This window comes from Malurus melanocephalus, unplaced genomic scaffold, assembly GCF_030028575.1.
Source record: "Malurus melanocephalus ecotype Western Australia unplaced genomic scaffold, MMel_1.1 scaffold_506, whole genome shotgun sequence".
Taxonomy (NCBI): domain Eukaryota; kingdom Metazoa; phylum Chordata; class Aves; order Passeriformes; family Maluridae; genus Malurus; species Malurus melanocephalus.
The window spans coordinates 394,321-406,601 of record NW_026623738.1 but is presented as its reverse complement, the minus strand read 5'-3'; the positions used below and the strand labels follow the sequence as shown (position 1 = coordinate 406,601).

General features: G+C 43.3%; 1 protein-coding gene across 1 annotated transcript in view; it reads right to left on the bottom strand.

Moving 5' to 3' along the window:
- The window catches only part of DMRT1 (doublesex and mab-3 related transcription factor 1), a 57,647-nt gene that overhangs the window by 26,955 nt on the left and 18,411 nt on the right, over positions 1-12,281 (bottom strand). The window contains exon 3 of the mRNA XM_057381356.1: positions 6,918-7,201. Coding sequence (XP_057237339.1) covers positions 6,918-7,201 — 284 coding nt within the window. The remainder of the gene's footprint in view (positions 1-6,917; positions 7,202-12,281) is intronic.

Sequence of the window (12,281 nt, the reverse complement as noted above, 5' to 3'; positions counted from 1 at the left end):
CACACCAAGTCTACAAACCACAGTTCGACCGACAGCCAGAGGCTTGGCTCTGCAAAGAATATGCTGTGTATTAACCACTGAGGAAAATCTAAAAGCTTTGGGGTTTGTTTTATTAAACTGTTTAGAATCCACATCACAGTAAATCTGAACCATAAGGTTTCCTTTTTATAGTGCTTAGCAATCCTATTTTACAGTAACAATAAAAAAACAAGTTGTAAAAATTCTTGACCTTAGCACTGCATTAAAAAGGGGGCTTAGGAGACCACTCCCTCACAAGAAGGGACATTTGCTCTGTATTAACTCCTGCAGCTCTGTAGAATCTTTCAGGTTTTTGGATGCCAGAAAGGGATATCAAGACAGCCTTGGGGAGGTCAGATTATTTTCAACCTGAGGCAGTTCAGCCTTCCAAACATTACAGTCATGAACTAGGTGCTATCCAGGGAGAGTTCTGAGGTCATGCAGGGATCATAGGAGGAGAATGCCTGGGATTCTGGTGTCTCCTTCTGCCTCCCTTGCCCATTCCAGCCCTACAATAAAGCTCAGACAGGCATGAGCTGAGACAGTCTCACAAACCACTCTGGTTTGTGTCACTGCAGACTAGACGCTGAAAGAACAAGGCATATTACAGGTGAGCAAGAGCTGTGGAAGGGAAGGGCATGCACTTCTCTTTGCAGAGGGAAAGCTGAGCTCCTAAACTGCTTTCCTTTCATCCACACACTGCTTGTGCCTTGCTCCAGCTGCAGGATTCACGAAGTACCTCACAAACCGCAGTGGGAGACACATCATCGGAGCAGCACAGCTGGCTTATGCAACATTTACAGGCTCCCCTTAATTGTACAACACAGCACACACTCAGTAACATTTCAAAGACGTACTGCAAGCAACAGTAGGATGCTTAAAATTCATGAACAAATATGGACTGCTTAGGAGACCATGATTGGAAATTCTTTCCCCATGCCTTGTACAGCCACTCTGAGGAACTGGGAGGTTGTTACAATTTGCCCTCACACAGACAAGCTGGCAACAGCATTTGTTCAACACTGAGTAAAATAGCCAGTGCAGCCCTCCAGCTATGTCCAATAGTGACAGAATACATAGCAAAATTCAGGGAAAACATGAGGAAAACGCTCTTGCATTTGACCATTCCTGTAAAAAACTTTTCTCAATWGCTGGTGGAAGAGCATGTAAAGCCCAGCTCCTCTTTCCAAGATTCTGGAAGCATCTGCATAACCTCTGCATATCTTCTTAATGGAGAAAGAGCTGASGAGGTGGCCAAACCAGAAACAGGAAAGCAGGCTCAAGTGATGATTCACTTCTCTAGCCTGAGAAACTAGAAAATGGTCTTTCTCAGATATTTACTTAGGCAAAACAWCACCTGTATAATTCTTTTATTTGCAGGAGCTGCCTTGCAAGCTGTTATTGTGTGTTATTTTAGCAGCAACTTCACACTATGCATGTGATCTTGACTAGGGGGCTTATTTCTAAGGACTAAAAAGGAGGTGGTCATGGATGCTACTCTTGGGTGACAAGGGCTGCAAAAATTTCAAAGCAATGCAGGAGATCAAAGAGCAATCTTTCAGCTCTGCCATTGGTGTGCCAYATGTTCTTGCCCAAATTTTTTCCCAGGATTTCCATCCTTTTATCTCACCCATGACTCACCAAAAGCTCCCTTCAACCAAACTCAGTATTATGGAACCACCATAATAATGGAGAAACTCTTGAAAGTTTAAAATAGACTCCTTCTTCCRTCTTGATCTTGAAGTCAATTTAAATGCGCACAAAATTGCATTTGTGTTGTTGCTTCCAAACAACAGAATTCACTGATTGGTTTCTGGCACGGACAAGAAGGCATCCACTGGGCAATGAAATGGGAACTCAGTCATCAGCAATCTCCACTCTCACACCTGTGAGCTGTATAACTGTGGCGAGTTATTAAACACTTCCCTGCCTCAGTTTCTGCAGTTATAAACCAGGTCTGCTGCTACTCTCCCAACCTGCAATGCTATTGCCCATGTGCTAACCCCTCAAAACTATGGCTGCACTCATGCTGCCCACGGTGTTTCATTCCTAAAACCAGCTAAGCACGTTCTACAGCACAAGGGAAAAATGAGTCTATGATACCCTGCCTTGACTTACTTTGATTCTAGCACAGGAAATACAAGAAACATCTATATCTGTCCCTCCTTGATAGACAAACTTAATTAACCTTTGCTATTCTGYTCCAACCTATTCTTTTAGACAAAGGCAGTGACCCATAAACAATATGTTACCATCAGAACCTCAACTGCAGTGACACCTAGAGATATAGCCCTATCAGCAGTATTGGAAAATAAAACACTTAGATTAGCTCCTCCAAGAAATATGGATTGCATTCATGTCACACATGAGCTGTCAGAAACATTAGGATACTTTTAGCATAAATCTGTAGTGTGAAGGGTATGTTCTGAATACAGTATATAACTCACTGCTTACACATAAAATTGGGACTGTCTTGGGTGACTTGCACAATGTGTATAAATGTACACACACATGCACACATTTTACACTGACTTCTGGAGTTCTAAGATACAGGCTTTTTTGGGGAAAAACTGAACGAGAAGCAGGTGGCACAAGTTGGAAAGAGMCATCTTTTTTTACTACCAAGTGGCTATTCCTCAAACTCCTAGCTGCCCTATCGAAGCCACATTCTTCTGAATTTAATAAAAACCATTTTTTTCAAGTTTGGTACTTGTAAGAAGTCCTTAAAAACTAGTTTCCTACATCAGCAATACTAAATATATTTGTTTCCAAATGGTAAATGTAAATCCCACATTAGAAAATAAGTTAAAATTTCCCAGTCTCTCACAAGTATTTATTTTTGCTCCAATCTGGTATAAGGAAAGAACAAAAAACTTGGGATTCTGAAAGTGATAATACTGGTTTGCCAAGCTGCATTAGAAGTTTAAAAAATTAAGAAAGGAGTTAAATGAAATTCTGAAATGCATACAAACCTCTACACCAGCCTGAGGAGCTGGATCCTTGGAGTTACCAGARTAACAAAGAAAAAGCCCCCTGGTGTGGGGACACATTCTGCATCTTGCTGATTTTTAATGGTTTAGCTGTATGAACCAGAAGTTTTAACATTTTTTTTGGGTGACGTTGACTCATAAATCCAGATTAGACTTATGATGTGGGTCATATACCAGCAGTTTGTCAGTTTAGAAAATCAAGTCTGATTCGATTCAGATGTGTCCATCAAGGTTTTGCTTTTGGTGTGACAGAAAAGACTGCAATCCCATATTTTCCTATGGCAGGGAGACCAGTTTCAGAAKCACCAGCTTCCAAGTAAACCAACCCACTCTGACTTGCAGTGCTTATGCTGGCAAACTGATTTTACTGTTAATTGGATTGAATGCACACAAATTCCCATTGTAATGAGCAATTACAGGAGCTTCAAGGGAGACTCCAGATGCTCACACAGGACTGGAATGAAAGGAGATGTACAGTAGCCACCAAATCTGCTACATTTCCTCCCAGCCTAAGCTTGTCTCTTCCTCAGGTGCAACACCAGACATATCTGATTATCTGCCTTAGAGCCGACAGGAGCAGCAGAATATAAATGACCAAAGGAGTCTCAACCAAAACAATAATCTTCACTATGCTTATCAAATCGTGATGGATACAGCTTCTGGTGTGACTKTATATAGATGAACAAAACCTACAGAGAAATACATGAAATATTTGTACCTCTATGAACCCACTCAAGCATGCGAGCCTCTGCAAAGAACAAAGACTAATGAAATCTGACATTAATCTACATTAAAGATTCAGTGATTCAGTTTATTTGCCAATGCTCAATGATGCATTAATCCTCACCTCATCCCACACACACTCACATGTTTCCTCCCTGGCTATTCTCTCTTGCTCCCTAAATTCTGAAACAGCAGACAGCTGGGCTGCTCAAGGCCTTGCCTGCATCCACAAGTTAGCTTACTTTAAATATGCAATTTTCCCTGCGTGCTGAAAGTTATTCCAGGATGAGTGAGACTTCACCAAGTGATCTTGGACCAGCCAGATATCTCGTCTACCCATCTTAAAATAAACTGCCTTCCAGTGAGCACACTGGTGACTTCTACCATCAAAGAAAACCTCCCATGAACTTACACCTTAGCCAGCTGCCTTGATTTGGTTACAGCAAGCACTGCCCAGCTTGATTCTGGCAAGGAATCRAATTTCAAAAACTTTGATCTAAACAGTTCCAGCAACATGAGTCAGATAGGAAGACTCACTCACATGGGAGTCTGGTTAAGAAAGCCAATACATGTGAAAAACAAATTCAGTCAGTACAAGCAGTCCAGGAGGAGTCCCGAGGTAGGTAACAGTTATGTGTTTCCTCTGGGAAGGATCAGCAGGCACAGGTTTGTCAGCAAAACCTCCTGAAGGTGTAAGCAAGGTCTGATTCCTCGCTGAGGATCATGCTTTGATTGGAACTTTAATTTAATTCCTTACTGTGCTTGACAGAGAAACTCATCAGTTATTCATCCTTCTCCATTTAACGCTATTTCTGTGATCTTCCCTTGCTGGTAACCTGCATGCATACAATTGATGTTTAACCAAATGCAGCAGCTGAGACCTCACAACAAACCATTMCCCTTAAAACAAACCATCTTCAGTGACACACAGGGTTTTACAACTGCAGCACCCCTACACCCACTGCCATCAAACATTTTCTAGCCTAGCTCTCACTAAAACTTTTTACAATTATTTGCGCAATGTTATGCTGTTGTAAGAGTATGCAAACCCTACGACTCCTGACTCTTCCATCAATAACAATTCTACTTTAGGACATTAGACGCTGGGAACACATCAACTYCCGCAGGCAAAAAGCAGCACCTTTATTCTCTCTGTACAGACACCTAAGCAAAACAGCACTGAGGTACCCTAAAAGGTTTGCTCTGAAGGAATTAAAATCTTAGATGAGGTAGACAGTTAAATTCACMTGAAGGTGAATAGAATTGAGATATATCCCACAAGGGACACCCACAGTTTTGAGACTGCTGGTGGAAGCAAAACAGTCCTTTTTGACAACAACCAGCTCTTTTTTCCCTTATTTACCTCTTAGGTATCTCACTACTTTGAGTGGCACTTAAGCAGAAGTTAGTTTCTGCAGGGCCTGAGGAGAAAAAATAATGGAAACTTCGCAACTGTTTTTATTTCTTTAAGGGGTGTCAAAGATTCCACAAGCAACAGGCAATCTCACAAGTGAGACATTGACTTTCTAAGCCAAGACTTTTTATACAAATGACAGTTCATGACAAGAACCATGAGGACACTACATCTTCATTCCAAAGTTTAACATGTTTTAACATACTCACGTAGCTCTTCCTCAAACACTCTGCTAGGTGAAGTGTGGGACTAACAGCCTGCAAGAACATTATTTCTACAAGGCAAATGTTTCCACCCTTCATTTGCATTGTGAAGCGCTCCATGCATCAGCAAGGTAAGTGCTGTAGATACTAGAGAAGTAAGCTTCTATCTAAAATACTCTACCAAATTAGGCCAATCAACCAAAATAGAAAGAGGTAAAAAAGCATCTGGCACCTCAACCCATCACTATGCACAAAATCCTGTAGCTTGCTCTGGCTAATTTTCTCCTTGGTCTGGTGATCAAATCCATCAGCTAGAGACAATGCCATCAAATAAAAAGGTGTMCCTTCATGTATTAACACACTGAGAGAAGACAATTCTCATGGTGTGGGCTCACACCACAGAAGGAGGAGACAGCTCTTTATCCCATACAGCTGTACTCATGGCAAAAAAGGGATATGGAATAGAGATAAATGCTACAGTAATTGYAATCACTCTGGTGTTAGTTTCAGCTCCTTGGTATCAAAAATTAAAATGCCCTTTTGGTGCCAGAAAGACCTGTCTAGAGAAAATCTCTGTCAGCAAAAAGGATGACCTATCTATTCCCTTATGTCCACCTTAAACAAGGTTTTGGTGGACATTTCATTACTGAGTGGTTTCACAAGACAGCCTTTGCTGAAGCAACCTCCCCTCTCTTGATGCTCTACAGAAGAAGTCTGCCCTCTCCTGTCCTTACGCAAGGGAGAAAGACATACRTGGACTCAGACGGTATAGCCTTATCAGTTCAACCTCAGACAGAAAAAGCATCTCTGCAGTCCAAAACCAAACAGTCCCAGAGCCACTGAAACATTTCCACTTTGCCAAGAATCCCCTACACTGGCAGATTTCCCTTTTTTTCTGTTTCTGACTGGTACCAAGTTGGAGGCTACAGTTATCAAGTCCTAGAGTAAGAGGATTTGATTTGTGTTATATCCTACCTAACTAGGTACACAGAGCTCTGGTTTGAACACCTCAGGTACTGCCTGTAATGTGAACTACGCAAGTCAAYAGCACAGGCTCCGGAGCTGCCATTGCCAGAACACACAATTAGCAATAYGTCACATTCAAATGACTGCCACCAAGCCACAGCACAACAGGTCTCCTGGGTCACCTCAGAACCTCGCATGTGAAACATGGAATGGAAAAGAACATGTTTCTCAAGAGCAAAGCCTCCCAGAAATCACACCTGAGGCTCTCAGGATGTTATGCTGGAAAAGAGTTGGACTCYTTTTTCTGGAAAACAATCCATAATCTAGTGTGATGTAAGACAGAAGATAAAATCAAGTGAGTGCCCTTTGTGCTTGTACCAATTTATCTATACCATTATCATTGTCCAGCTACTTAATTGCTTTTGCTGTGCTGCATTGCAACCACCCATTCTAACATTCTTAAAATAGGTCCCAATGCCATCCTGGAATATGGTTCTGGGTTTGCACTGTCATGAAACCAGCAAACAGGAGGTCAGAGACAGGCCCAAGAAACTGCTTATTGTCCACCTCACTCTTCCATGTGACACCTCTGTAAGATCATACCTGCCACTGTTTTCCTGACTGGCTGGGCATGTATGTTGCTGGGAGGCTTCGAAGGCTGTTCTTCATGGCCGACCCTACAATCGTACCCCCTGTCTCACTTGAGGAAGGCTCACTGGCCACCGCCATCTGGTACTGGGAGTAGTTGTACAGGTTGTTGTAACAAGGATACAAGGACGGCTGGTAAAAACTGCTGTAGTAGGCGGAGTCCACAACCAAGTCAGATGTGCTCTCCAGGTGCCCTCTGCTGGGGATGGAAGGGATGTCCTGAATGAGCATCCGTCCCTCTGGAAAAGAAAAGAAAGACCATTACTTTCACCTTCTGATGAGCTACTGCTCCTCCCAAAGCCTGGACAGGGTGGTAGATAAGAAGAGGGAGGAGCTGAAAGTGAAACACGGCTGGTGTTTGGTGGAAGCTCAAGTGGACCAGTAACTACTTGAAGTCCAAGACTGCCACCTACACATACCCCAGACCCCGTAAAAGCAGACAAAACCAACCACAGTTTAAAACAATGCTCTGAATCCTCAATCAGCACCAACTGATGGGAATAATGATTTACATAATCTAACTTTGCAGTTCCCTACTACTTTTTAACCTGTAACAGTGTGCCTAGTCTCTTTCAACTCTCTGGAAGCAGAAAGGATTACCAATAAAATGACTCCTCCCAGCCAGTGTCCTGAAGGTGAGAGGGMACTTTCTGAACACGCCTCTAGGAAGGGCAAACAGCCACAAGGCAAGAGAAGTTGCAGCAGGGGAAGTAGCATGTGATCAGCCAAGGTGTYCCAGAAACATGCACACTACCTTTGAGCAGTGAGACCGTCAATCCTTGCTGAGTCTTCACAACCAAACTGAGCTCCTGCGTATCTACAAAACCACAGAGCAGAACAGGGTCCTCACCACTAGCAAAACAGGGGGAGAAGGGTATTGCTCATGACTTGCTGCGTCCACTCTAGAGAGTCTCCMGGGCAGGGGTCAGCTGCCTGCACTCCTCACAGGCAAGACCTGCCTCCCTGTCATTCCCTAAGACAGGGGTGCTTCTCAGACAAGGTTTAAGCCGTGACAAGCCTACTCTACTGTCAACCAGTACCTTGCAATATCTGCAAGCATGAAAAATGGAAGGTGCTTGTTGGTACTGTTGCACAGACAAGCTCCGTCTGACAGCATCAGTGACATCATCAAGCCAGACACAAAGAACTGCCACAATCTTATATACATTTACAAGGGGAAAAAAATAAATATCTAAATCCTACCATATGTGCAGTTCTGGTTCTAGCTTGAATATCTGYAATCCTGCCCTGTACCAATTCACTCTAAGAGCTCCTGCTTTTCCCATGGTGTTGTCCAACTCTTACGTGGAGGAGAAAACCATGTGGCTCAAACCATCCTGATGAGCTCCCAAGAGCTACCACTATGGACATGTAGCAGCATGGGTAACAGGCRCCTAGGAACTAACAGCCCTCTGAGAGATTTCAGGCAGGTTTAGTTTGTGGTGAATCTTGCTCTTGGTGTACCTGTATCTTACTTACTTACCTGCAAGAAGGAATATGCTGGCATTTACCAGCCTCTCAGGGTCATGACTGCACTGTGAATTAGCTGCATACTAGATCAAATCATCAGTTTTACCAATTATTATCATTTACAATGCAATTCTGTTTTACTTCTTCAGCTGTAATGGAAGCTTTCTGCAATCAAGGATCATCTCCTTCCAGGTCACTAAATTACACAGTGCCCCATTCAGTTCTTGCTGACATTTTGTTGACATCAATGAACTATATGTATTTATTAGCAAAAAGTGTTTTACGCCTCCTACATCTGATTTTCCTGCAGAACCAAGGAAGCTGGCTTTATTTATCTGGAGTATTTCTCAAATTTGCACACAGAACAGAAGCACCTGCAGTGCCACAGAAGACTTCCCACAGTTTCTTTCTGCACCTTCATTTTAATAATTATTTTCATTCCTATTATTCTGCTTCTGGGCAAGATTCTTAGATCCTTTTGTCTGTGTCACTGATAAAATCAGAACTTACACCACTGGCACAACACCAGCCCAACTCTCCTCCCTAAATTTACCTTTCAAGTAAAGCTGCATTCTAATTGTTCTGCTTTACATGTTGCAAAATACAAGTCAAAAGCAAAATACTCCAACACATTCCTTGCTGGGATACAGATTTCACATGACAGATACATGCAAGGCAGTCAYCTGCTGAACTGCTGACAGGGCTATCTTATGCTGCACAAATGTGCCATTTCTTCTGAAACCTCCGCAGCATCTTTCAATCATTAGAAAGGCTAGTACTTAAAAATATTGAAAATGCTAGCACCAGGAAGATAAGGTCTTTTTACACCTACACCTACATCCAGATGAAGGGATCAAGATTATCCTCAGTCASTTCGCAGACTGAGACTATGTCAGGTGGGAGTGTCGATCTGTGCAGGGTGGGAAGCCTCTGTGGAGGGGTCTGGACAGGCTGAATCATGGGCCAAGGCCAATGGCGTGAGGATCAAAAAAGCCAATGTGTGCCCAGGTGGCCAAGAAGGCCAATGGCATCCTGGCCTGTTTAGCAACAGTGTGGCCAGCACGACCAGGGCAGGGATTGTCCCCCTGTACTCGATACGGGCCACACCGCAAATCCTGCGCWCTGTTCTCGGCAACTCACCCCAAGGAAGACACTGAGGTGCTGGAGCATGTCCAGGGAAGGGCAATGGAGCTGGGGAAGGTGTGGAACACAAGACCAATGAGGAGTGACTGGGGGRGCTGGGGGTGTTTAGCCTGGAGAGAAGGAGGGTCAGGGGGACTTATCATTCCTACAACTGCCTGAGAGTAGGYTGTAGCCAGGTGGGGGTTGGCATCTTCTCCCAACCAACAAGTGGCAGGATGAGAGGAAATGGCCTCAAGGTGTGCCAGTGGCAATTCAGGTCRGACATCAGGAAGAACTTTACAGAAAGGGCTGTTAAGCATTGGAATGGGCTGCCCAGGGACATTCCTGGAGGGTTTCAAGAAACAACTGGATGTGGCACTAAGTGCTGTGGTCCAACTGACAGGGTGATAGGTCAATGGCTGGACTCCATGATCTTAAGAGGTCTCTTCCAAACTAAGTATTTCTGCAATTCTGGTTCTGTGATACATAGGAACGATGAGCTACCCCTAGGTACCAGCAGCTAAAAGGAAGAGGGGAATAAAATAGCAGGTTTTGTAAAGGTCTCAACTTTTGGAAAGGTCTTAAGCACTACACTTCTTAACAYGGGACAAGATGGACTAGGCTAGAATAGAAACCTACCCACAGCTATCATCCACCAAATCACACAAGCATTCCTCATGCTTCTTGATGTTCTAGTGGCTGTTAGTGCTACAGCTCCCTCCTGAAGAGCAGCAGTGGGAGTATCCCACTGCATTAAGAAGGAGAAAAAAAATCACCCGCTTTTTGATCCTTCTTTTCTCTTTCTGCCTCCTATCTGTGGTTTGGGCAACCATAATTTGGCACCAGAGGTGCAAAAGGTTTGACTTGTCACCCATTTTCTTTTATGCAGTTGCACAACACCCACCAAYGGTTCAGAGTTCAGTGCTATTAAAAACCCACCAAAAGCATCCTCTGCTTTCTTTGTGCTGTCCCTCCATGCTCCAGTAGTCTTTACACTACTATCAGCTGCCATCTCCAAAGCTGGTCTACAGACCCGGCTCATTCAGCTACCCATGCACCACACACATAAACCCCCAGACATCAGYAACCTGGGGAATTATTCTCTTATAAACCCACAGTTATGAAATCCATGGTCCTTGTAACATCTCAGGCACACAACCTTTCTGGAGCTGCAGGGCCACACCATAGGAATGTGCCCCAGATTAACAACAAAAATAAGAGCCGAGGGAAAAGTTCAAATGAAGGGAAAGACACATCCAACTTGAAGAACTAGGACTCCTGTGACAGCACTGGAAATACAGCCATAAGAGTTAATTTTCCCTAAATCCCATGACACATGGTGCTTCTCAACATGGGAGGACAGATTTAAAGGAATCAATGTCTGTAACTACCTAGCTGGGGTTCTCTGGCTGGTCCTTGGCCTGTAGCTGCAAGGCTAGACTCCTACCTACAGGCTGAACCTTCCTACAGCCTCACCTCCAGGAGCTCAACCAGGCAAGTGCTTTCCTCAAGAGAGCCTGTCAGCCTGAGACTGTTTTCTGCCAGGAAGTAGAGAATATCAAGATTAAGAAAGCAGCTTTCAGATTACTTCTTTCTTTYTTCGAAATGTAATTCAACATACATGAATGGCTCTGCTAGCAAGACATATATATCCTGCCTTAGAGCTTGCAGCATTACAACACCCACACATGAGGGCGCAATTTTTGAGAGGAATTACACTTTCAAGAAGGCAACTCTGCTTCACTGTCAGGCTCCCCACTCTCCCCCTCCACCCCCACTTTAAAACGTCAGATTTACACAGGAGCTGGCCTCGTGCCTTTGCTGTCTTCWCTCTCTAGCTGGAAAAAGCAGGAAGAGCTCCTGGGCTCTTCTCTTGCTATTACACACAAATTTTAGTATTTTAAAAGTTGTGAATAGGACATGATCAAAAATGGGACTGAGCCCATACAAGGAGATATGGCAATTAGATTAAATACTAACAGAGAAAGGAAGTGGTTGAAGTTTTCACTCAGTTTTTCGGACACCAAATCTACTATGTAGTGTGTAATTTATTTTTGTACCTTGCATAGTGATACCATACAAAAGCTTTCCACCTGTGAGCAACACGCTTGCAGTGAGACAACAATACCACTTCACACAGTAGTGTCCTTGGATCCCTAAGTTCTTTTCCATGTCTTTACTAATTCCTGTACAGAACCGATGCTACTTTTTTGCACTATGTACACAGTGTGAAATATGGCCCACTCTTTCACAGAAGATCAATATGATGCACAATAAATACTGTTATTGATCTTGCAGTGTTGTAGACGACTCTCCAGCTGTATGGCATATTAATAGTAGTTAACCAGTAATTCATTTCAGGGTGGCTGGTGTTTTCTTTAAGAAGGTGAGTACAAGGGGTCAGTTACATATAGGTCTTTTACATTCAGTAACCTATGATGGGCTTCTGCCTTCACTTAGCAGAGCACAGTGAAAAACACTGGTCCAGTCCTTAGCTAATGTAAACCAGTCTCAGACCATTTACTTCAATAAAGCTATGGCGATTTACACAAATTGTGGATATGCATGGCAAAATCAACGTTGAGGCCAGTACATAGATCATTTGGGAGGAGAAAGGAGAAATGCCAAGTAATTTACACGAATTTCTATCATCAGCTCTTTCTCACAGATGTCAATGTGTTTTTAAGGACACATACTAAAAAACACAAACACTGAAATTTGAAGGCT